At 47.1% G+C, this 26668-nt stretch overlaps 1 protein-coding gene across 1 annotated transcript; it reads right to left on the bottom strand.

Moving 5' to 3' along the window:
- Positions 1–21480: 21480 nt before the first annotated feature.
- On the bottom strand, positions 21481–25915 carry LOC121837957 (uncharacterized protein K02A2.6-like). The gene has a single exon (XM_042293889.1). It carries the CDS (start codon positions 25685–25687, stop codon positions 21686–21688), a length of 4002 nt encoding a protein of 1333 aa, XP_042149823.1. The 5' UTR covers positions 25688–25915; the 3' UTR covers positions 21481–21685.
- Positions 25916–26668: the final 753 nt, after the last annotated feature.

The raw sequence follows: 26668 nt of genomic DNA, 5'->3' as shown, positions 1-26668 counted from the left end.
TTATTAGGGAAAAACTAATGGATGTTCCCGCAAGCTATCAACGTCAAGGGTTATTTTTTAACACTATTTATTGAAATACAAAAAAAAAAACTGTTGCAAGACCAGTTTTACATTATTGAGGCACCGAAAAGTTTTTTCGTTGTTGCTGAACTGCGTCCGAAAGATTTTCCTGAGAATAGAAGTTCTGAAATGACTAAATGCGACTTATTAATGTGGCGTTACATAGAAGTACACGTGTGTACGGAAGGAATACCTAAAAAAAGGAGATATTTTAGTGACCTCAGAGGAACAGCCGAACGTTGGCAGTCGCTGTAAGTCTCACACGAGCGTCGTTTTCAAGTTATTGCCCAAGTTTCGACCCCCTCTGTATTTTGCTTAAATGAGCTATAAAAATATTTCTATACATTACTAAATACTACTCAGGATCACTCCCAAACGTTAATAACTGATTGAACTTGGCTTTGTTCTTTTTTCTAGGCAATGACAGTCGCCCAAAAATTAGAGAAATATATGAGCATCGTTCATCCCCTCAACTCGGAGCCAGAAGCGGCCACGTCGCCTAGTGCCTGTCTTATGCCGCCAACGTTAATCATACCCCCACGCTGGGGTTTTAAAGGAAGAAAACTCGTGCTGAGCTCCAGGCATTGTTAGAGTTCGGCTATTCTCATCACCGCAGTGGTTGGACACGAGCCACTACCCTAGTGTCCGCCGAGGCATTGATTGTTACGAGCCGATGTACGGTGCTCACGCAGTTCTCCTGTCCAATCCATGAGCCGCGCTCGACTGTCGACAGGCGGGTGGTTTTGATCCCACAATTATGATATCAATCTTTGCGAAGGCAAGACTAAAAGAAATAGTCTCGTTTAATCCTCTCCATTGCACCGCGACAAAGAAGCTTCTGAATCAATGGTGGCCTGTGCGAGTACACTTGGGCCAGAGGACCAGTACCCTCGGAAAAGTCATGAACATTCCAACCCCATATCGTTTTATGAACCTTTTAAACTTCACAGGGTGAAAAATAAAAGCAATGAAGAGATGCGGTTATTAAGTGTCAAATAAAATTGTCAAATTAACAGACACAAACGGAGGAGGCAATTCCTCAGGAATACTTTCAGCCTTTCCACTCTGGTGAAGAAGGAAGACCAAAGAAGCTGTACTATGGTGGGAATGAAGTAATCGCCGGCCGCAAGTGGGCAAGCCAGAGTGGAAAGGCTCGAAAGGTTGCCGCCATCTATGCGCAACGGCGGCCACGAGACAACCGGCAAGCCGGTTGTCTGCTTGCCGTCGTCATTTATAGATCGCGGTAGCTCTCCAGAGTTTAGTGTCATCATTTGTTTGCTGACGGATACGACACTGGAAAACTAGCCCTTAACAGCACCGCTGTATAAAGAAGTGCGTCTGTGTGTATGTGTGTGTGTGTGCGGGGGGGGGGGGGGGAGTTTTAAAAGCATACTGTGTTGTAAAGGTTCCTCTTCCCTGCATCTTTGGCGCAGACCAAAAAGCGTGACTCCGGAAACTACTTTGTTTGTAAAAACGCTCTCGCCAAAAAGCACGTCTTTGTCATTCCAGACGCTCGCGCCGTTCCTCACAACGATGCACTAAGAATAATAATACTAGCCTTTCAAATACTTGGCTTTCACTGAGCTTCAACCTCCTGCAGCGTGCATTTCGCACCATCGAATTCGATTTTCTCAGCAAGAAGAAATCACAATGACCATCAGCCTATAGGGTGATGACATCACGTGCGTACCATGTTAAACAGTTCAGCTTTCTGGTGAAATGTGATGTTTGCAACACTAGCAATAGATGTCCTAATTGTAAAGTTGTGCAGTTTTTATAGCAATCTCGCGATTATATATGGCAGCCTAGAGAAATATTAGAGCGCATGACTATTCTAGCATAGTGTTGTAAAGTGAGGGCCCAAAACAAGTGCAGGTAAAACAGAATATAACATTAGGCAGTATTTCGCGAAGTTTCAAGCTCATGCAAGCTGATGAAATGTAATTTATACTAAGATTTTAAGAATCTTCGTCTGTCCTTTGCGCTATTTATGTAAAATCATGAATTCCATTGCGTGCATCTTTACGTATCTCTTTTTGCAGTAAGGCGTTCTGCAAGGGATTATTTGGAAAAATAAAATTAATTATCTCACCCTTTTTGAACATTTCGTGTATTTGACTTCCAATTCATTATGTGAGCACAGAGTCTTTTTAGCGTGCCCTGCAACCCGATGTTTCACACTGTCAATCAAAAAACAGTAAAACACTCTTACGCTTACTCCACAGCTCGCGTAGTTTCGAGTATCGTCCTTCTCTGTCGGTCTCAAGCGGTTATGCGAACTTTATAAAGTAAAACTTATTGATCAATATAAATATATATTTAATTACCAGGGATGGGCAGTATTTCAAATACAAGTATTTGAAATACGTATTTCAAATACTTTGTGTATTTTGGATTTGTATGTAATTACAAATTGGGTAATGTATTTAACGTGAGTATTTAAATACTAAAACGTGGGTATTTAAAATACAATTGTAATTAAATACAATTTTGTGGGCGAAAATACATCCCTCAAATTTATTGTCACTGTCCAGAGCAGGAAGAAAACTACGCCCCGCGCCTAATGCAGTGTCTGTCAGTCGAGCACAAGCGTTTAGAGACTCTGTGATTACGGTGCTAGTCCAGGGCAAGAATAGTGACGAAATCGACGTTCACTGGCAGACTGGCTAAATAAGTGCCTGTGACTACTTGTGATGCTTTCCAGCCTGATTTCCATCCATATTTTTGCCTGGAACATTCTAAATGCGCGGGTCGTCCAGATTTTCGTAACTGGTGCAAGTATCAACAATAAAAAAAATTCTCTAGCTAGTGCTGCACGTCTTGGTCGTCTCGGTTGTTTGTTGGTCTATACCAAAATGTAATCGACAAAAAAAAAAACTGCTTGAAGCTGTACTTGCTTCACCTATTACGTCCAAGCTGATTATATTTTTTTGTGATTATATTTCTATTACGTTACTAGAGCCTCGCACACTAACTCCCGAGTGTACGATGCAAAATTAAAATGAGATACCCAGAAACCCGTTTCAGGTGCCCTGAAGTCGCTGACGCAAATTTTGAGGAATGTATTTGGAAAAGTATTTGGAGGGAGACCAAATACATTTGGTTGTATTTGTATCTTGTACTTAAATGTTTTTTTAGAAATGTAATTAGATTGGTAATTAAATAAAGTTTTTACGAAGTATTTTGTATTTGTATTTCAATACATATTTGCATGTATTTTGCCCATCCCTGTTAATTACTAACTGAATATTTGACAACATAAATAGAGGGCCGACCACCCTAAAGCAATGCCCCCCAAATTATTTGAAAAGTGTTCTGCCAATATTTTCCGGCGTTTTTATCCTCGACAAACACGTTGTAAGTGATATGGGGCGGCCTTACATACGTTTCGGATTTGAAGCTAATTTAAATAACTATTTGTTTTGTGTTTCTCACACATATAACTTCTCAAACATATAGAAGTCTGTTATTGCCTCTTTTATGTGGTGAACGTTACTTTTATGTGTCTGTGGGCTGGACAAAAACAAAGTAAACAGGGGGCGCACGGCGGAACTATGACGATGACACTTTCTGGCAAACCGCCAGAAAGTGTCTAATTAAGTAGCTGCCATGTCGAGTAAAACGTGAAATAGTACTTCATTTTACTTAACAAAAAAAAATCTTGAGGACGCTTAAGCTTCGCCTTTAAAAGTGGAACGCAATAGCGTCAACGGGTCTCATTTGCATCGCATTCTCATTTGCCGCGCAAGCGTGCCTCGCCTGGCCTAGTGAAAAGCGTCTGACTCGCAACTAAAGGGTCGTGGGTTCGAATCCCGTCTAAAATTCTTAATTTTTCATTTCTTTAATTACTTTCAAAAGTGAAATCATTTGAGACATACGGCAAGCTTTAACTCGCATTACATGTCATGTTTTAATCTCTCATTCCATGCGTGATGTCACGTTTCACGTAAGCATTTTGGGTTGTTTGAAATTCTTGCGCAAGGGCATGTAGCTCAGACGTCATGAACCTATCGACCAACCAGGATTTTCCAGTCACGCCACCAACATCGGCTTTTCTGCGACATGAGCTCCTTAATGCTATTGTGTTAAAATCATCAATTAGCAAGGGTGATGCTCATTTGCAAATTAAATTGTCCAGCATCTTGTCAAGAACAAACCTCAACACCCAGGCTATGCCAGCTTATTCTGTATAAGAAAATGTTCACTCGGGCAAGCGCTATTTTGGGCCAGATTCGATCCGAGTGCGAAGGTGCGTATGTACTAGAGTGAACAATTGCAATTACTCCTTGCTCCATGATTAGTCGCATGCGTGCGGTGCTGAGTGTAAACAATGTTTGGTTAGAACAACAGGCATTTGGATTGCCGCTCGGTGTTTCTATAAAAATAGAGTGGAAGGAATTATCCTAAAACATTTGTTACATTTTAAAAATTTCATTGCTTTTAGCTCAGTTGGGTCGTCATCATATACATATATATTGTGAAGTGTATTTCGTGAACCTTATTTCATGATATATATCGCCACGAAGATCTCATTTCATAATGTTATGTGATGTAATTAATTCCTTAGTTCAAGAACACAATTTCACTTTTAATACTGCGACACAAAGTTGTACCAATCACGGGTATTTTAGACGACCTACCACACTTCGCGACATTTTATACCGTGTAAATAGATCAGCTTGAACTTTAGAATTTTACTTAAACGTGAAGAAAAGACAAGAAAATACAGTATAGTTCTAAATTTGAAGCTGATCTATTTACAGGCATGTACCAATAAGCTCAACTCTTTACTCTTGTACTTAAACATTTTGATTCAGGTGAAATATATGTGTTACTGGTAAACAAAGGGATGTTGAGTCGTATGAACACGACGTTATGTATGTTAATGTAGATTTTATTCTACTGTTGCGTCGAAATAAATAACTGAATTTCATATTTTTGGCACCTAAAAACAAAAGTAAATTGCATGGACGATCGAAAAACTATATAGTTATTTGTTTCACGGCGTAAATAGTGTATATTGCCAGAACAACGCAAAAAATATATTCTCAATTTAGCGGTTCAAACCGGTTCGAACCGGTTTGAACCGTTATTTTTTGCTCCCCGGAACTGAACCGGAACCGAACCGAAAGCCGTGAACCCGAACTGGAACCGAACCGATAAAAATTTCGGTTCGACACCCTGGCTTTCACAGACCACAAGCCGCTCCTCGGATCGCTGAATGCCGACAAGCCAGTTCCTGTCCACGCTTCACCTCGGCTTGTCAGGTGGGCTCTCAAGCTTTCAGTGTACAAGTACAACCTGACCTACAAACCAGGAAGGAATCTAGGTCATGCTGACGCACTCGGTAGACTTCCATTACCTGGGAGCAACGTTGAATAGAATGTGCCAGCTGACATCTTCATGCTACAGCACGCGTATCCCAATCTCACCCGCCGTTGTGGCTCAAGCCACGAAGAATAACACTGTTCTGGGACATGTCGTTCTCGCTGTCCTCGGAGGAGAGAACCTTGCACTAGCATCATAAACTAGCCCTTTTTGTGCAAGGAGTTCGGAACTTAGCCTGCATGAGGGGGTTGTTTGCTCTGAATCTGGGGAGCACATATAGTGATCCCAAAAGGATGTGCAGGCTCAAGTCCTGGACCTGCTTCATTCGAGCCACCCAGGCATCGAGAAGAGCAAAATGATCACCAGAAGTCGCGTCTGGTGGCCGGGTATCGATAACGACATAACCCTCGATGTGAAGAGCTGCTCGGTTTGCTAAGCTCATCAACGGGCTCCACAACCAGTTCAACAGATGCCCTGGAATACTTTTTTGGTCATAGCGGATGCTTTTTCAAAATGTGTTGAAGTATTTCCTGTCTCATCAACTTCTGCAGAGGCTACCCTACAACCCTGCGAGTGGCTTTCGCTCAGGACGGTCTACCAGATCTGATTGTGTTAGACAGTGGGCCTGCATTCGCAAGTGAGCAGTACTTGGACTTTTAACACGCAGCGGGATTCGCCGCATGCTTGTGCCACCGTATCATCCAGTGTGGCAGCGGAGCGTGTTGTACAAACCATTAAGAATGAACACAAGAAAAGTGGCTCTGGGGATATTCAGACTCGGATTTCCAGATTCCTGTTTCATCAGAAAACTACTCCGCACGAGGCCATGGGCAGAGCACCATGCAAGTTGTTGATGGAAAAGATGTTCAAGACACCGTTGGATATCCTGCTTCCCAGCCTCCAATCATCAGTGCTGTTCAAGCAGCTAAAACAAGCTGTATACTGATAAAGGGTGCCGACGGACCGCTGCTCTCTCCTGGGGAGAACGTGTTCGCCAGGGTACGTCCTGGGTGCCTGCTCAAGTCGTCAATACCACAAGTCACTCTTTGGCACAAGTCACTCTTTGGCACAAGTCTGCCTTGAAGATGGCACACTGTGGCATTGGCACGGCGATCACCTGCGTTCAAGACCAACCGATGCTTCTACGACAGCTACGGCCAAGGCAGAGACGTGTCAGCCTGCTGGTGCTGCAGTTCAGTTGGAACCACAAGTATTAAATAAGAGTCCATTTGCTGGTGCTCTCAGCGCTCTGTTCGAGCCAGGCAAAAGAGGCGTGGGTGAAAGCGACAGTGTCGCAAGCATTGGGGTAACTCCTCATTCTACAAGCATCAGTCCACCCCAGCTGCGAGGTGGCACAAGGACTAGGAGGCCCGTGCAGCTGTACTCCCCTTAACTGTTACTTACCTTTGTACCTTAGGGGGGAGGTCTGTTATATTCCTGGCCAGCACGTAGCGCCACAAGGTCTCCTGGTGGCCTAGTATGACGTCTGAATATTAAACGGGCCCACACGGCTCCCTCAGTTAGTTTTGTTGGAACTGAACTATGTGAGTCATGCTTCCGCTTCTTGCCGCCGACGAACGTTGGCCGATTGGAAGCAAGTTCGGTTAACACTTGTAACGGAACTCTTCCACATGGCTCAAGTAGAGACCCCCCTTCCCGTGACAGCACAACAAATCAGACAAGCAAGTCATTGCGACCGCATCCTGTTGAGAGTGCATTTCCACGTCCTGAATGGCTGGAACCCTTGTAATCAAGATGACGAAATCCTGCGCTTCTACTGACAAAAGGACAAACTCTGTATATCAGGGAATAATCGACAGTTATTCCAGCTTAGCTCCGGGAACCCATCCTGCGGGACTTGCACACAGGACATCAAGGCACCGTGGAGACGAAGGCGCTTGCACGTTCCTTTGTGTGGTGGCCCCTTCCATCGATGCTAACATTGAGACTATCACCAAGAAAGTACAGCGGATGCTTCCGACAAAGCAACCTGCCTCCCAAGGTACCACTCCGTCTTTGGAAGAATCCCAGCGGACCTTGGCATCTTGTCCACTTGGACTTTGCAGAACCGTTCCTCGGCAAGATGTTCCTCATTGCAATTGATTCATTCTTGAAATGGCCAGAAGACTACCGTCATGAGCTCTACAACTGCAGTACACACTGTCAACATCCTTCGCGACATGTTTGTACGGAACAAACTTTCTGAACGCGTTGTCACCTACAATGGTCCCCAATTTGTAGCAGGAGAACGTCGGACCTTTCTCAATGAGAATGGTGTGCGACACACATTTAGTGCACCATACCACCCTGGGACAAATGAACTTGCAGAAAGATTTGTGCAATCCTTCAAGCACAGCATGAAGGGGGAATAGGTTAGGGTAGGTTAGGTCCTTAAAGGGACACTGACACCCCCCAAAATTTTTTTTTAATTTTTTGCCAGGCGCTTCATTATGGTGTCGGAGGACTACCCAATTAATATTTTGCAACAGAGTAGCGTATTTTTTTAATAAAGCCAAAAGGCGCAACTGCTCGAAACCGAAACCGAAACCCGACGGAGGTCGGAGAAGTGGAGGGAAGAGAGTGAGTGGCGGAAGTCACGTGGCTACACTCGACCGTGTTTTTTTTTTTTTTTTTTTTTTGCTTTTTTTTTTTTGTAGCAGACGACATGCGGCGTACGGGAACTGTTCGCCGTGGGATTCTTTTGCAGTTATGTATGTTCCGCTCGTTGTTCTGTACTCCAAGATGAGTCGTTTTGTACATTGAGGAGTTGGAGATGAGTAGTGAGTGCCCGTGGTGAATTTTGATCGGCTCCGAAAAGAATGCACCCAAGATGTTGCGTGAAGAGCTGGCTCACATGTCCTGCGTCCGAAACAGAAGTGGCATTGTGCGACAGAGTTTCCGATACATCAACGGGATCGGGACCAATGGCTGGCTGCAATTCCTGTAGACCATTTACGGGCACCTCGGAAAGCGGACGCTACCTGATTTATATGCTCCTTGCATTTTGTGAAAAGTGATTACATTGAGTTCGCGGGTGTCAAAAAGGAAATCCCATACCATTTAATTCAGCGACGCGTCGTCCACAACATTTGTTTCTCATTTTTTTTTTGTTTGTTTCTTCAGTAATAATTGTAAAAAAAGAAATGTAGACATCAAAAAATATTTTGAAAAAAAAAAAAAAAAAGGAGGGTTTCACGAGGGATCGAACCCGGTCCTACCGCGTGTGAAGCGGACGTCTTTCCCACTAAACTACTGGGGCTTTTTTTTTTTTTTTTTTTTTTTTTTTTTTTTTTTTTTTTCAAAAGTGTTTATTTACATGGGTATATACACGAGAACACTATATACAATTTACATTATGTACAAAGCGTCAGACACAAAAGAATTGAACGGTTGTCAACCTATACAAGGAGAGTGTTACTAGAAATATTAGAAAGCTCGGAAATAGTTGGAAACAAAGGATGTACAGCACACTTCAGTTTTCCTCTACAGGGAGTTGGCAAAGAGGGCCCTAAAGTGTTAAAATCCTGGTCTCGTGACACAGACTCATATGACGTCAGGTGAACGACTGATGCCTTCTATGGCTTGTTTCCATTCTTCATTACCTTCGCAGCACGCTAGCATGCTCTGACAAACGAATGTGGCAATATTCTTAAAGTTCACCCAAGACGGTTTGGCAACCCCTCCGTCCGTATCAACTTTCCGTGTCTTCCACAGGCTATATAAACCTATCACAACTAATGTGTCGAGAACCGTATCTAACTGGTCTCCAAAATGTAGGTAACGGAAATTACTTTCTTCGACTTCAAAGTCTTTTTTCACTGTCCTCTTGAAAACGTCCCAGAAGAAGACTGCATCAACACAGAGCACAAATGCATGGGTGAATGTCTCAGTTGTTTTGCAGAGCCTGCAGTTTGTGCTCCAAAATACGTCAAAACCCCGTGACTCTCGCCACTCCTTTACAGGTATTGTCCGCGAGTGAAAGCGAAAAAAGAACGACTTGCACTTCGGTGGAATGGGCAAGCGTTTGACTCTTTTTAAAACATCAGTTTCGCAGTTAGGGGGAGCAGCAAATACACCCAATCGGTACAGTGGATCTGGAAACAAAGAAGTTAGTAGACATTTAAGTAACTTCTTCTTGGAACATGTCTCTAAGAAGTCACTGGTAAACCGTGCTCTCAGGAAATCAATGGTGTCTGCTACCTCTTTGTAGAAGCCGCGTAAAGTGATCGTTTTGCTCGATGACTCTGTATTTACTGCTGTTCCTGTGTACTTTGATAAGAAATATGTTTTACACGTTTCTAGAAACGGGTGCTGTGGTGTTCGATAAAATTTCCATCTCGCCATTAGCTGCCTAACAAAGATATGCCCAAGACCTAGGCCGCCGTCCTCCGTTCGTCGGAAGAGGTTTGATCTCCGCATGGGCTCGTACGTTGAATTCCAAATAAACATTGCAAAAATCCTGTTAAACCTGTTAACTGTAAGTCTAGAACAGTGCATGACCTGAAGAATGTATGTTAATTTTGACAAAAGAAATATATTGCAAACGGCAACTTTGCCAAAGGTGGAAAGGTATCTTAGCTTCCATATACGAACGGCCGACTTGACTTTGGTTTCTAAAGAATCCCACATGGGTTTCGGATTGTCCATGACATTCAGTGGCACACCTAAAAGCTGCGGCTTGCTCGTTGTCCACTCGATGTCGACGAACTTGGCAGGTGTTGTACCCCACTCCCCGCACCACGAACCACTACTTTTATCCTTATTCACCAAAGCACCAGACACTGGGCAGTAGTCGTCGACATGTGACATCGCTGTTACGATGCTTGGTTTGTTGGAGCAAATCAGGACCAAGTCGTCCGCGTAAGCCAGGAGTTTGACTTCGCACGCATGAAGGCGAAACCCTTGTATGTCTTTGTCATTGATGATGTTTCTGCAGAGAGGCTCTAGGTAGATATTGAAGAGTAGCGGCGAGAGTGGACAACCTTGGCGTACCGACCTTCGAACTAGTATAGATTTTGTCAGAGATCCGTTTAGAAGTAATCTTGTCGATATGTCCTTGTAACAAAGCTTTACGCCTTTTTCAATAATTTCGCCAATATTTGTGCTTTAAGAGCGCAAAAAGAAAATAGTGGTCCACTCTGTCGAACGCTTTTGCGAGGTCAAGTTGCAATATAGCTGCAGAGTCTTGTGTACGTTGGCATATCTCCAACATTGATCGTACGGTGTGGAGATTAGTTTGTATGTTTCTTCCCTTGATGGAACATGTCTGATGATCACCGACGATTAGACTTATTACTGTTTGAAGTCTTCCAGCCAGCACTCGAGCCAAAATCTTGTAGTCACAGTTCAAGAGACTGATAGGTCGGTAGCCTTCAACTCTTTGCAGCTTGATTGGGTCCTTGAATTTAGGAATAAGTATGGTATGTGCCTTCCGAAACGACAGTGGCAAGGTATCCTCGGCGTAAGATTCTTTGAAAACGTTGCAAAGAATTGGTGTTAGTCTTTCCTTCCATTTTTTATAAAAGCTTGCAGGCAATCCATCAGGACCGGGAGCTTTATTACTTTTCATTTCGGTGATGTTTTGCGTAATCTCCTGTATATCAAGGGGAGAATTTAGTTTTTCCTTCGTTTCATTTTCTAAGCTGGGCAATTTTGCTATTATTTCACGCAGACGTGGATGGGGAGACTTATTACTTGTTGCAAAAAGATCGGCGTAATGAGAGACGAATGCATTCTGAATATCGTTTTCGTTTGTCAATTCTTGACCATTTAGTTTTATCACTGACACTGACTTTTTTCGGACGTACTCTCGTTCAGCATGAATGTTTCTCTTCGTGGGCTGTTCACCTTCAATTAGTTGTAGGGTGCGAGTCCTCACAGCAGCTCCTTCATAGCGCTTCTTGTCGTAATCTTCGATTCGTTTCTTAATGTTTTTGATTTCATTTTTATACATCCCTGGCTGCTGGCATTCAAGATTGTATAGGTATAAGAGGTCTCCATTTAAGCGCTTCTCTTCTTGTTTTTCATAATACCTAATTATCGATGACCTCTCAATCGCTTGTTCCCGTATCCTCATTTTAAACAGATCCCAACTTTGGCACCACCCGGTTTTGACTTGTTCAAGGTCATGTATGAGACCTTCTACTGCATTTTGAAATTCATTATCTCCTAACAATGTTTCATTCATTTTCCAACATTCCCATGACTGCGGTCTTTCCTTTCTTCTTTTTCGATCCGAACCTACACTGACAATGACCAGGCAATGATCTGAAAAATATGTAGGGATCACATTGTAGTTACTAAGTGCTCTACTGGCCGAACCAGGTACGTAGATTCGGTCCAAACGCGCATGTGATGAACCCTGAAAGTGTGTGTATTTAAGAACGTTCTGTGTTGTGCAAACATCTATAAGGTCGCAATCCCTAACCAGAGCTCGGAGAACGTCTACACTTGGGTCCATAATTTTCTTGTTCGGAATTCTGTCCTTGACATGCAAAACACAGTTAAAATCTCCGAGCATAATAACATCGAATCTGGTATCAGCATGTATCCTTACTTGATTAAATAAGTTTTCTCTTTGCGCTTGGTCATTGTACGCGTAAACAACGACTATGCGGCAGGGGTTTCCTTGTATAAGGGCATTAGCAACTAGGAGCCTTCCTGCATCCGCACCTTCGATTAAACTGCACATTCGATAGTCAAAACCTTTTCGAAACAAGAGCGCACATCCAGCAGAATAATCAATTGCTGGGCAGTGGTAGATGTCGTATGAGCTTGCCCATAGGGTGTTTTCCGAGAACAGAACATTTCCTTCAGAAACTTTTGTCTCTTGTAGTGCTACTATGTCGATGTTGTGCGGTTCTAAAAACCGAAACAGCTGATATTGTTTTTTGCGCGAATTTATACCTCGAACGTTAAGTGAGCATATGGTGAAAGTACTCGTCTGGGTGGTGCCAAGGTTGACTGTGGTCATTTACCCGTTGGCTTCTGATCGGGTTAGGTTGTCTTTTTCCGTTCCTTAAACTTCGACTTTCCCCGCTGTTCTTGCAAGTCCACGCGCCCTCGTTCATCTTCACTAACGACGAGGGCATCTTTAGAGCAGCAAGGTTCCTCAATCAGAAGGGCTTCACTTGTGTCCACCTTCGCCTTCTTGGTCGTCCTCTCGTCTTTTCCCTCATTCGAAGTAGGCGAAGTTGATTGGATGGACAACTTTCTTGCCTCCTTGGCTTTGTTGGTTGAGCTGTCGTCCTTGGTTCTAGTTGGCGTTTCTTGCGTTAAGACCTCTTCCCGACTAGGCTTGGGTGCTTCATCATGTTGACCCGAGGGCCCTTCACCTGAACTGGAGGTATTTTCGTGGGATTCCTGAGACTCGCCCATTGGTTCCAAGTCTTTCGTGAACATCTCATCGACGTCCATGATGTGCTCGCTCACATCAGCCACTGGAGAGGCGTTACCTTGTAGCTTAGATGCATAGGTAACAATGCATTCCTCGGTTGAATGGCCAAATCGCCAGCACTGCGTGCAGCGGGGGGTCGAGCACTGCCTGCGGATATGGCCAATCGCTTTGCAGCGCAGGCAGAGCGGAGGTCGTCCGGGAATGACCACCAGGGTGTTCACTCCGTAGATGTTCAGCGTGTGTGGGACCTTGTCTACCGTGAGATGGTCTTTGAGGGCGAGGGTCACTATTCGGGTCAGGGTGTCTGTTTCTTCGAGATCTGAAAATCTCCACTTCTCTCTTGTTATATCTTTGACCGTTCCAAACGGTTCCAACACCTTCTTGATTTCACTGTCTGGAAGCTGAGGTGGTAGCCACAGAAGCTTCATCTTGATTTCGTCCTTGGTTGGATCAATCACGAGGCACCTTTTTTGCTTGATCTCAAGCTCTTCGCATGCCTTGATTTTGCATTTTGCGGTTCCGTTGGCGAAGACGGCCATCCAGACATGGCTCATTTGATATGGGCCCAATGCTATTAGATCGGTTCGTTCAATCATCGAAAACAGAACTTCCTTGAAGTCTGTTGCCTTGTAGGGCCTTCCGGACATGTCCGCATGCAGAAAGAGGGAGTTTGTAACTAGCATACCTGTCGGTAGACGTGGAAGAATGATACGATATTCCTTGGACTGCTTGGAGCATTCCACTGCCTGTTCATTTACCCGGTCAACGAGGACCGTCATGCTGCTCTCCTTGGAGCTCATCTTGCGTCTTGCTAAATCGCTGCCTTCTTTGCAGCGGGTCCCAGGGCCACAAGGGCCCCAGTAAGTGACTTAAAATCGGAAGGCGAAAATTCGGGCGTTCAATGGCGAGCACTTCTTCTTCCTCCTATCGAGCTACTGGGGCGCATCGAAAGTAGGGGATCTCTTTCCTTAGTAACAATTCAGCCGATAAACTGTAAGTTGGAAAGTTTGCTGCCGATTTTCCTGTAGCAAAAGCACTCCCGGGTCGAAGTCGGGATGCACCACGCATTGGCGACATTCTCACCTAGTAAAGAAATCGTACGCGCGCATATTCAACTCGAAGTAGACACGTTGCGCTTGACGTTTGCGCGAGCGATGTCTTCAGCCACAAGAAGGGAGCGACGGCTCGGCGACGTCTTCGTGCAAATCGGCTTGGTGGTCGGGCGTGTCGTACGGGATGAATACCAATTCTTTTGACCAGTCCCAAATTTCTCTTTTAAAGGCAGACAAAATTCGCCGGTACCGCGAACGACAGTTCGTCGTCCGCTGCCAACGCCGTCCCTGCGCGTCCCACGATACGCGAAACGACGCACGCACAGAATGCTTCCGGTTATCTGTGGAACTTTTTTTTCAATCAACGTATTTGCAGCTTTTTAGAAGCCACAAAAAATGGTTTTCATATTTTTTTCTATTTTTAATATAGAGTGTGTGCCTTCAGTGACCCACGACTTTGATTAAATTTGGTGGTCGCATCGATACCTTAGAAAACGGCCCGTGACCGCGGAAAAGAGAGTGAGCGAGACTTGAACCGGCCAGTTCTTGATCAGCGGTTTTCGGGCGGAAAGAAACCGAATTTCGAGCCGCAAATTCTGTTCTAGGTAGTTGAGCTCTCATATGTCACGTACAACTAAAAACTTCAGCGAGCATAAATACCCTGTCAGTGTCCCTTTAACAAACAAAAAGCTGCCAAACTTCCTGTTGGCATATCCCACCACACCACATGGTACAACTGGTAGACAGCTGCCGGACTGTTTTTCAGTTGTGAACTGCGAGCTCGACTGGCACTTCTGCAACCAGATCTGAACGGACAAATGTACTTGTAGACAAAGCAAGACCCTTTTCGCATACTCAGGGTAATGCGTTTATTCAAACCGTAACAGAACGGCGCAGCGCGGTGCACGCTGCGTCGTAGGTTGAGATAAAGTCACTGGATCCTGGGAAAGTAGCGCCATTGCCTTCCCTACTTGCACGCCGGACACAAACGGGTACTAACATACAGATGACCCAAACCTCGCAAGGCAATCGGATAATCTGTCTACGTTGCCATGGAGATCGCCATCTTGGTCCATTCAAATCTTCGAAGCTTCCAGAGGGTCGTTCTAAAACAGTCGCGCCAAGATCACCATGGTGCATCATCCTAGTGGAGACGTTCCTCGCCAATATAAGCGTCTTTGTCATTGTGTATGCAATCAACTAATCAATCATGCCCATCTCCACAGAACTCTTACAATTATATTGTTCTTGCATATTTTAAGACAGTAAACTTATTTTTCAGTGCCTCCAAGCACCAACACAGCATTTGGTGGTGGTACGAAGATGCACGTTTGTTTTGCCGGTGTGTGGATAGGAAAATCTCGGTATTCAAGAAACGTCTCCATAAAGCTACTTGTTACCAGCGAATTCAGATTGGTTCACCAAGAAAGGAGGAGCCAAGAAGAAATTGCTCATTTCACGGACCAACGTGGCGACCATACGGGGAGCTTGCCGCTACTTTCTCAGGATCCAGTGACTTTAGGTTGAGAGAGTCTGCGGAGGCCCCAGGTAACAGCCGTCTCTGTGAACGAAACTTGATCCGTGCGAGCGGGCCTCGATCGGCGGTTGGACTTTGCACCAGGGTTCTTATATGCATAGTCACGGTATGTAGCTGAGCGCGCCGCCGGATACTAGCAATACATATACGCCTCGCAAGTGGGCTCATTTTCGTCTTCTGCGCATGAGAAAGGAAGTAACGGTGACGTCAGAACGCCGAGTCCTGATTGGCTGATCGCGACCCCCTACTGAGCGTCGTCTGCTCCTTTGCAACGTCGTCTGCTCGCAACATCGTCTTCGTCTGTCTTACTTTTCCTGCGACTTTCGGAGCGAACTCGACTTGGCCTTTAAGGGAGGGCAGACGAAATAACTCCAGCGGTACGTTGTTTTCGTCTAACAACTAGCAGACGCGCATCAAGGAGGGAACTCAAAGGACTCATTGGCGAGGTACGCGTCCCGGGGCGCCGAGGTTTGTTTGCTTAGTGTCCGCAAGTTCTCTCCCAAATACTTTTTACCTCCATTCGTGTGCGGCGAGACCCCTCACTCTTTACCGGCGCCGGCGGGTTGCTTTACGTCTGCTAGTCAAAGCGATGGCTGCTTTACCTTTCCTGCGTCTGTCGGAGATTCGCCGCTTTTTCAGCGGCGAGATTCACCGTTGCCTCGGGAAACAAGGAGATAACAAGAGGAAGAAATTGACCTCTTAATCTAAAATTAAGGTCAGCGATCAAAGTATAACACGGGAAGGGTTCACAAGGGTCGCGCGGGCATATTCCATTCAGCACGTCAGCCGGTCGTGGGCAGACGGTCGCCGAGTCGCGGAGTGCCTGCTAGGCCTAACTGCCCAGCTCGTTTGGTCGCGTTCGGTGGAATTGTCGCCGTTGGAGCTTTTCCCCGGTGTCTGTGGATCCAGCGTTCTTGTTCGTCGTGCTCTGTTTCAAGTAATTTTTACTTTTTTTTTTGCTGCTTGAAGTCAGGACGCGTGAGAAGCTCACGTAGAAAAATAAACGTCCGTGGGTCGTCGCGACCGCGACGCTGTCGGCCATGCTGACTTGATCGTAAGAAGTGCGTAAGACGGGAGGCACTCAGTTGATCGAATGACGTTTTAGCGAACGCCCACGTTTCATCGAACGACACTTTAGCGAATAGTCGGACGCCGCGAAGCGGCGTTTTCGGGTGGGCCAAGTGAGTTCATATTTTTGTAATGAGTTGCCGTAGACTGTCGCCGCGAAGCGGCGTAAAGCGCAGCGCGACGGATGGGTTAACGCGCGCCCCCGTTATTCGCTAAAACGACCATTCGCTCAAATGTCGCCGTTCGCTAAAATGTCATTCGCTCTTGTGATATGGACCCGCGTAAGACAGCTTCGGAGCTGTCGTAGGATTTCGCCGTAACCTGCGCAAAACTTACGAAAATTTCGTTTCGTGAATACGAATTTGTTCTTAAGTTTTGCCTTACGCACATTTGTGACGTAAGATCGTTTCGTGAATCTGGCCTCTGCACTTCCGAAAGTCGCAGGAAACGTAAGACAGACGCAGACGACGTTGCGAGCAGACGACGTTGCAAAGAAGCAGACGACGCTCAGATAGGGGGTCGCGATCAGCCAATCAGGGCTCGGCGTTCTGACGTCACCGCTACCCCCTGCGCAAGGAGCAGACGAACTTGCCCTCCGCATACATATCAGTTTCCCCCTTCTGGTTTAAAACTCAAGACATAGCCTTGCAAATGTGCTGGTGCTTGATCTGCGACCGAAACTAGTCCTTGAATCGGAGGTTGTTGAACCGTCCGGGGTGTTGTCGTCTGTGGTGATCTCTTCTCCGCGTGGTTCCGGTTGTCCCAAACCTAGGGGTTCGTTGGCGGTCTAGGCGTTCGGGTAGCTCATGAAGGAAGATATTTCCTTTTCCATGTCCGGAGCTCCTCTGTTTTCTTGTCGGCGGCGAATGTGGTCCACGTGTCGACGCCTAAGTCTTCCGTCATTCGACCTTGTCTGGAATGATCGAATTCCCATCGGCTTCACAATTACCGCTGGCAGCCAGGTTGGACTTCCACCGCAATTCCTCACGTAGACTGGTTGTCCGATAGAATAATCTGCCGTTACTCCATCGCTGGGAACCTCTCGGTCTTTGTTCGTATACCCTCGCTTCATGAGATCGAGGGGTGTGGATATTCGTCGGCCGAACATTGCTTCGGCTGGTGTTCTTCCCGTGAAAGATGAGACCGTTGTGTGCTGTCAGAACAAGAACCTGGCGATTCTGCACTGAACTGTTCCTTCCGTAAACCTCAAGCGGGCTTTCTTCGTTTCGCCCACCATCCAATCTGCTTGCCCGTTAGTTGCCGGATGTATGGTGCACTAGTGTGGTGCTTGATGCCGTTTTTTGTCAAAAACTCGTTCATTTCGCTTGATACGAGATTCGGCACGTTGTCGGAGAAAAGTATTCTCGGTACGCCAAAGGTTGCAAAAACGGAGCATAGACCGTCAATGACGTGTGTGGACGTCGTGGCACGCATCGGCTTCAATTCCAACCACTTGAAGTATGCATCGACGATAATCAAATACGAAACCCCATCGATTGGTCCTGCGAAATCGATGTGGATTGTCTCCCAGGGTCGGTTGGCAGGTGACCAGTCCGGTGTCGGTGCTGCTGTTTTTGACCGATGATGTTGCTGGCAGGTCTAGCACACAGCTGCGGTGTCCTCTATGTCTGCATTTAGCCTTGGCCACCAAAAAAGACTTCGGGCAATGCTTTTCATCGCCACAATGCCTGGATGATTTGCGTGTAGCATCTTCAGGGCTTGCTCGCGCGCTGCTTGTGGTATGATAATGGACCTTTTCCGAGAAGCGTTCTGCGCACGCGCGATGCCAAGCGGTGGAGGTCGGCACGAAAAATCGAGGAAATTCGGAATGAGGCTGTAGATCGACGAGTAGGACACGTAATTGCAGCATATATATAATTGTGCTACACAAAAAAAGAAAGTGGACGGAAAGAAAAACACGACGTTTGGATGGACGCTATGGATTTCCCTCTTTAAAGTCTCGTTGGGCACACGACGCAGCTCGGAGAGCAAAGCAACTGGTAGCGTAGCTCCCAATATCGATTGGTAGCGCAGGTAGGTCACTTCCTCGATTTTTAGTACGTGCAGCCACCGCCTGGTGTTGTCGGTATTTGAAAAAGGTCTATACGTGCTCCCCAAGTTACGCAGCCATTTTGTGTTGCCAACTCAAGTTCTTGACGCTTGTACAGCGTGAAATCGTCACCTGTCCACTTGGAGGTTGTGCCATCTTACAGTCCCTTGTACACTTGCGACAACACCGGGTCATCTTGAGTGAGACTTGCTATCTGCTGAGCAGTGAGTGGTAGACTCTCCATGGCTTCCAGCAAGAGTACATCACCTGGTGGCGCCAGTTCGTCCTCTGTGTCTGGCAGAGGTAGCCGGCTGAGCGCGTCTGCGTTCTGGTGATTCTTGCCTTGCCGATAGCGCAAGTCGTCGTAGCAACCTAGCATGAGGCACCATCGCGTCATGCGCGGTGAGAGCATGAGTGGAATCTGGCGTCCTTGGCTCATTATCTCCAAGAGCGGTTTGTGGTCCGTGTAGACAGTCACGTGTTGACCGGCAACGTACTGGTGAAAATGCTTCATGCCAAATACAACTGTTAGTCTTTCCTTGTTGAGTTGAGCATAGTTGCGTTCGCTTTTGCCCAACGTTTGCGAAGCGTAGGCGATTGGTGCTTCAAAACCGTCCTCGCTGAGCTGAGACAGAACCGCTCCAACGCCGTATTTCGACGCGTCGCAAGACAGGATAAGTTGTTGCTCTTCCCTGAAGTGAGCCAAAATTGGTGCTGAGGTTAAGATCTTCAGTTTCTGGAAGGCCTCGCGTTCTTCGCTACCCCAGCGCCACTGGGCGTCTTTGTCGAGGAGTCGATGCAGCTTTTCGGCGATGGATGCGTGGTTCTGCAAAAATCAACTGCAGAAGCTCAGGATACCCAGGAAAGCCTGTAGCTCCTTTTTGTTGGTGGGTATGGGCGCTTTGATGATTGCCTTTAGCTTCTTCTTAGTTGGGCTCACACCCTTGGCATCCACGTGGTAGCCAAGAAACTCCATGGACGGAACACCGAACTTGCATTTCTTTTTGCATACGCGCAGTTTTGCCTCGTTCAGCCTTTGCAGAACGGCGTCCAAGCATTGCAGGCACTCTTCTTCTGTTGTCCCCGTGACCATGATGTCATCGAGGCACGCGCCGGTACCTTTTAGGCCGGTTAGCAAGGTATCCATGAACTGCTAAAGGAGCAGCGGCGCCACCGAAACTCCGAAAGAGATTCGCTTTACGCGGTAGAGTCCCTTCGTGGTGGCCACGGTCAGTAATTTTGCCATGGCGTCGTCAACGTGTAGTTGTTGATAGGCTTGTTGAAGATCTATCGTTGAGAAGATCTTGCCTCCTCTAACGATTGACAACAATTCTGATGCCATGGGCAACGGATATGCGTTGGACCTGAGTGCAGGATTTACCGTGCATCGGTAGTCTCCACATAACCGCAGACTGCCGTTCTTCTTCCGAACGATGATTAAAGCTGTTGCCCAGGACGACGACTTCACTGGCTCCAAAATGTTCTGATCTTGAAGTTTGTCCAGCTCCTCGTGAACCGCTGTCCGTAGAGCGAGGGGAACTAGTCGACACTTCAAGATTTTGGTGTTACCTCTTGGTTGAGGTCAATGTGCAGTGGGGTGCCGACATGTCCATCAAGGGATCCTTTGAACACCTTGTCATGCTTTGCGATAATATCGTTGAGAGTTATCGGCGACACAGCATGGTGCTCCGGACACCTTGATGTGAAAGCAGAAAACCAGTCTTGCCCCAGGAGGCTTGCTCCTGCTCCAGTAACCACATAGAGGTTGAGACGAGCTTCTTTCCCTTTGAATCACACGCCAGGGAGTTTTCCAGCAAACTGCATCTTGTCCCCAGCCCATACGTGCAAAGAGAGATCACAGCGTTCAAGCTGAGGCAGTTGATCTTGCCAAACGCGAGAAACAGTCTTAGAGCCGATGATAGAATGCGATGCACTGGAGTCCATTTCCATCTTCAGAGGTTGTCCGTCCACTAGGGGCTGAACGACGATTTTCGATCTGTCCCCTTGAGTGACGCTGTTCACAGCGAAGAGGTCTCCATCCATCTCATCTTGTGTAGCTGTCAACTGATGAGTATGACTTGTCGAGCGTTCTTGCGCCTTCCGTTGAGCTTTGCGCTTGAAACACGCTTAGAGGTGTCCCTTCTTGTGGCAAAATTTGCACGTGGCTTTCGCGTGCTTACATTCATCAGGTGAATGCATGCCCGTGCAATGAAAACATGGTTTCTTTGATGGTTTTGCCCCCTTACTTGTGGTTGGAGTAGAACTGTGCACCTTTCCTTCTGGTTTCCGCATCTGGAGTTGCTGGCTGGCGGCAGACTCTGTTGCCAATGCAAGAGCGTAGGCGCGGTCGAAGGTGATGTTTCGTTCCACTAGCAAACGTTGTTGAAGCTGGAAATCCTTGGTGCCACAAATAAATCAGTCCCTCAGCATCACCTGGAGTGGTATCACCGTGGAGAATTTTCTCGCTGGGGCTTGCGGAACCTGTCGGCTTTCTTATGATGAACTGACATCCGACTCAGGCGTGGCCGCCGTGGCCATTGCCGGAGTGGGTGTGGTCGATGCGGTCGTCACTGGGCCGAAGTTACAGTCAGCGGCAATCTTTCGCAGTGCGGCCATATACTCTGAGATGGACTCTGTCGGTGTTTGCTTCCGTTGGTGGAATTTGAACCGACTGAGTAGTTCTGCCAGCTTGGGGTCATAGTGTTCGTTGAGGCCCTTGATGATGTCCTCATACTCGACCTACGAAGGCTTCTTGGGCGCGAGCAGGGCTCGTACGGTGTCATAAGTTGATTCACCGCAGGACGTCAGGAGTACGGCTCACTTCTTTGGGAGCTTGTGATGTTCTTAGCCTTGAAGTAGAATTCGAGGCGTTCCAACTACGAACTCCAGTTTCCGCCGGGGATAAACTCCGGAATCCGTCCGGTGATGAGCAGAGTCATCCATCCTTCAAGAAACTTCCTCGTCGCCATTTTCACTTACTCGGGGTTGTTATATATTGATTGTTGTCGATTGAATCAGACCCAGACCCATGGATTCAGACGGGCCGCCAACATGTGTGTGTACCACACAGCTAGGCCTGACTTTTATTCACGAGGGCAAACCGCCACTAAGAGGGCGCCACTAACATGTCAATATATATATAACATGCCGCCACACAAGTAACAAATGCACAAAAATAAAATGTCCGACTGGGTTTAGTACAGGAACCTTGACGGAATCTTCACAGGTCTTCCTGAGCGAGTCTGGCGGGGTTGAGCTTGTGGTGGCGAGTCTGTTGCATTGGACTGACGAGGGGAGTTGCTGGCAGTGGGCGAGGAGTCTAGAGGATAGTAGTCCTCAGCCGTCAGTCGGGGTTTCCTCGGGTCAGCTTTCCGGTTGGGCTTGGACTCTCTGGAGTCGATTCTCACACGAAGGTGATGGCGGTTACGTGCGTAGCTCTGGCCATCTGGCGATGTCACCTGGTATCTTCGTGGAGCTGGACCCACCTGTGTCACAACTGCTTTTCTCCAACTTTTTCCATGCCAAAACCAAACTGGCTGGTTCTTCTGAAAATGAGGCATCTCTTTCGCATGTTGATCCGCATGTTTATGCTGTGCACGCTGCCTTGCTTGAAGCTGCTTGGAGAATGACTTGTGTGGATAGTGTGGCAGCAAGCTGCTTGGACAGGCTGGTAATAAAGTCCTTATTCTTCTTCCCATCAACATTTCTGCCGGAGATGGAAGGCCGTTACTTGGCGTTGCTCTGTAGGTCATCAACACTAGTGCCAAGTCCTTTCCTTCGGAGAGAGCCTTAGTCATTGTGGCCTTGATGGTTTGTATTGTCCTTTCTGCTTGTCCATTGGACCTCGGAAAGAGTGGTGACGATGGGTTGTGGACGATATCCCACTCCTTGTTGAAGCTTCTATACTCCACAGAATTAAATGGGGGGCCTTGGTCACTGACAACTTCACTTGGTATGCCGTGGCACGCATACAGCTCCTTGAGCACTGATATAAGAGCAGATGCCGTTGTAGTCGACATTTTCTTGACTTCCACAAACTTCGAGTAATAATCTACCACAAGCAAATAAGTGGTGCCACCGTGGTAGAAGGAATCCATGGCTACTTTCTCCCATGGGCGTATTGGCAAGTCTCGGTCAAGAAGTGGTTCTCTTTGATTTGCTCTTTGGTGGCGTTGACAAACTTCACAGCTGCTGATCAGCTCCTCGATGTCCTGGTTCATCCTAGGCCAGAAGACGCTTTGGGAAGCCAGGTTTTTGCATGCGACAATGCCGCGATGGGTCATGTGAAGTCTTGAGAGCACATCCTTCTTGCATGCTTCTGGCACTACTAGTCGTTCGCCATAGCAGACGAAGCCATCGGCTATGTAGAGCTCACTTCTTCTTGAGTAGAAGGGTCTGACTGACGGGTGGACCTTTGAGATTTTATTTGGCCAACCGTGTTCGATGTAGGTCGTTACACGCTTCAAGACCTCATCTGCTGCCGTGCTAGCTTGGATTTCAGCCAGCTTTGCTGTGGATGCTTGAACCAATGTGCAGACCAGGACACCATGTTCCTCGTCTACTGTCTTGATGGTCTGCGCTGGATTAGGTGCACGAGACAGTGTGTCAGCAACTGTCAAGTGTTTTCCAGGCACATGGACTAGCTTCACCGTGAAACGCTGGATACGAAGGAGCAAGCGTTGGAGTCTGGGGGAGATTTTGTAGAATTCCTTTTGGTGCAAGCCGATGAGGGGCTTGTGATCAGTCTCCACCACGACGCTTCGACCACAGATGTAGTAGTAGAACTGCTCACACGCAAACACTATGGCCAACAGTTCCTTTTCTATTTGCGCGTAGCGCTGCTGTGCCGGCGTTAGTGCTGCTGATGCGTATGCCACTGGATGTCCGTCCTGCAGAAGGATGCTGCCAATTCCATACGAGCTGGCGTCGGTTGATATCACAATTGGTCGCGAAGCATTAAAGTAATGCAACACTGGAGCAGTGGTCAGGTTGTCTTTGATCTCGTTGAATGCATTGGACATCTCGCGAGTCCAGTGCCATGCCACGTCGGACTTCAGGAGCTCACGCAGAGGTTGCGTCTTTGTTGAGAAGTTTGGAATAAACTTCATAAGGTATGTTGCCATTCCGAGAAATCGCAGGAGCTCTGCCTTGTCATTTGGTGGTTGTAAGGCCTGGATTGCCTTTACCTTTTCAGGGTCAGGAGCAATGCCTTCTTGGGTAAGCTGGTGACCAAGGTAGGTTACTGTAGACAGTCCCAGCTTGAGCTTGTCCTTGTTTAGCTTCAGATTGTTGTTGCATGCTATTTCAAGCACCTTTCGCAGATGGGTTGCATGGTCACTCTGCGTTCTAGAGGCTACCAAGATGTCGTCAAAGTACGGCATCACAATGGTTTGGCGCTCGAAGATTCTGTCAATGGCTTGCTGAAAGAGCTCTGGAGCTGTGCTGAGTCCAAACGGAACTCTGAGGAACCTGTACCGACCCCAAGGTGTGGCAAATGTGCACAGGTACGAGCTCTCTTCATCAAGAGCCAGCTGCCAAAATGCACTTTTGGCATCAAGCACTGAAAACACAGTGCACCCAGATAGCCGCGCAAAAAGTTCTTCTGGAACTGGAATGCGGTAGTGCTGCCTCTTAACTGCTGCATTTAGGTTTCTTGGATCCAGACAGATCCGCACATTTCCATCCTTCTTTGTGATGATGACGATGGGATGAACCCAGTCAGTTGGTTCTGTCACGGCCTTGATAATGCCATTGTCCTGCATTCTTGTGAGCTCGGCCTTCACAGTTTCTTCGAGTGCACTTGGCACCCGGCGAGGGGCAGACACCGTAGGCTTTACATCCGGTTTCAGGCGAATGCTGTATTCTCCTGGGAGTTTGCCGATGCCCTTGAATACTTCTGGAAATTCTTGAAGTATTTGTTCAAAGTCCGGAGCAGGATGAGAGGCTTTATTTGCCACTTCGATGTGCCTCACTCGATGCAAAAGGTTTAAGGCTGTGCACGCAGCTGCTCCAAGTATGGGCTTGAGATTTCCTTTCACAAGCAAGAACTTGACGTTGGACTGGGCATTCTTCACAGTGCAAAGGAACTGGCACTCATTTTCTATATCAAGCTGCTCACCCAGATACGTTGTAACCTTTGCTTGAGTCTTCTTGATAGCTGGATGGGGTTCCCATTTAAACACAAGCTGCTCTGGAAGTATGTTGACATCGGAACCCGTGTCCAGCTTGAAATTCACTGGGTTGCCGCTGACGTCGACAGTCTCAAGCCAGTCGGAGAGTGAATCTTCTGCGATGTCGTTTACAGTCAGGCTGCCCAGACCAAAATCTTGAACAGTCACTTCTTCCTCCACGTCTAGAGTTCGGACGTGTCGCGGTGCCACTCGTTGTTTCTGTCGGCATAGCTTTGCAAAATGTCCAAACTTGCCACAGGCGTAGCAAGTGGATCCGTAGGCGGGGCACTGTCGGGGCAGGTGAGTGGTTCCACACCTACTACAGCTTTTCTGGTGCTTGGCTTCTCTATGTTGTGGATGGTTGCTTCTTTGTTGATATTGGGGCTGTTTTCTCGGTTGTTGTCTGTTTTCCTGCCGCTGTCTTCCGCAGTTCAAGTTGTCGACCGTCGCCTCTTGTCTATCGGCAGTCGTCAACAGCGAAGATACGTGCTGCTTTGAAATTTCAGCCGCTCTGCACGTCATGATGATCTTTTCGAGAGTAAGGTTCCTTTCCCGAAACAGCCGCTCTCGCAGAGCTGTGTCGCGAATGCCAATGATTATCCTGTCGCCTAGGAGGCGGTCGTGCTGGTCGCCGAAATCGCATTTCCTCGATTGGCCTTGTAGCTCAGCGATGAAGTCGTCAATCGGATGATTTTCTTTTTGGCACATTGAGTTGAAAATAGCTGCCGCCTGCGTCACGTTTTTGTACGGCAGATACTTCTCATCGAACTTCGCAAAGATAGCGGCCACTGTGTCTGTTAGAGGCTCACCAGTTGCCGGAGCTGGAAAGACGAATGTGTCGACAATTTTCCGTGCTGCTGGGCCGATGACGTGTAGCAGGAGCGCTCGCCTGGTTGCTGGGGGCTTGTCTGTATACTCGCAGGCTGCCTCATAGAGTTCATACGCCGTCTTCCATTCCGACCACGTTTCGGCGGGGTTGCTGCCTGGTTCAAACGGCTTGGGCGGTTGGATCAGGGGAAACGCCATGGTGATACAGTTGTTGCTTTACTGTAGTTGTTTCGGGGAGTTGCCGAGTTGCGAAATTTTAACTTCTGACACCATGTTATATATTGATTGTTGTCGATTGAATCAGACCCAGACCCATGGATTCAGACGGGCCGCCAACATGTGTGTGTACCACACAGCTAGGCCTGACTTTTATTCACGAGGGCAAACCGCCACTAAGAGGGCGCCACTAACATGTCAATATATATATAACAGGGGTAATCCGTTTATTCAAACCGTAACAGAACGGCACAGCGCGATGCACGCTGCATCGTAGGTTGAGAGTCTGCGGAGGCCCCTGGAAGCGACCTGGAATCGTCACATTGAGAAGCGACTTGGAATCGTCACATTGACCAGCTACGTAGTGGTTACTCCATACACCAAAGCCAACCAGAGCCGGAGGACGGAAGAGATGCTTGCCTAAGACCAAGTGTGGAAGTGACAGATGACACGCCAGAGATGACACATCTGCAAACTCCAAAACAAGTTAGCAGCACAAGTGGCACACCTGCAGTAGGCCATGGCAGTAGTGCTGTAAGGGAGAAACATCAAGAAAATACAACAAATACTAGTCTCCAACGGCTGCGGCAACCTCCTTGCAGACTGGACCTTTAAACGTACACTGACAGGTATTTATGCTCGCTAAGGTTCTTATTTGTACATGACATGAGAGCCCAACTACCTAAAACGCAATTGGTGGCTCGAAATTCGTTTTCTTTCCGACCGAAAACTGCCAATCGAGAACTGTCCGGTTTGAGCCTGGCTCACTCTCTTGTTCGTGGTCATGTGTCATTTTCTATGGTTTAGATACAACCACCAAATATAATCAAAGTCGTGGGTCATTGAAGACACACTCATTATTAAAAATAGAAAAGAAATATAATACCCTTTTGTGACTTCTAAAAAGCCGCAAATATGTCGATTGAAGAAAAAAAGTTTCACAGCCACGTGACTTCCGCCAAC

Source organism: Ixodes scapularis, unplaced genomic scaffold (assembly GCF_016920785.2).
Source record: "Ixodes scapularis isolate PalLabHiFi unplaced genomic scaffold, ASM1692078v2 PGA_scaffold5__190_contigs__length_132052651, whole genome shotgun sequence".
NCBI lineage: Eukaryota > Metazoa > Arthropoda > Arachnida > Ixodida > Ixodidae > Ixodes > Ixodes scapularis.
This window is presented reverse-complemented; position numbering and strand designations above follow the sequence as displayed.

What these genes read in the sequence shown, in the direction of transcription:
- LOC121837957 (XM_042293889.1), bottom strand. Translation starts at nt 25,687, where the DNA reads ATGGCGTTTCCCCTGATCCAACCGCCCAAGCCGTTTGAACCAGGCAGC.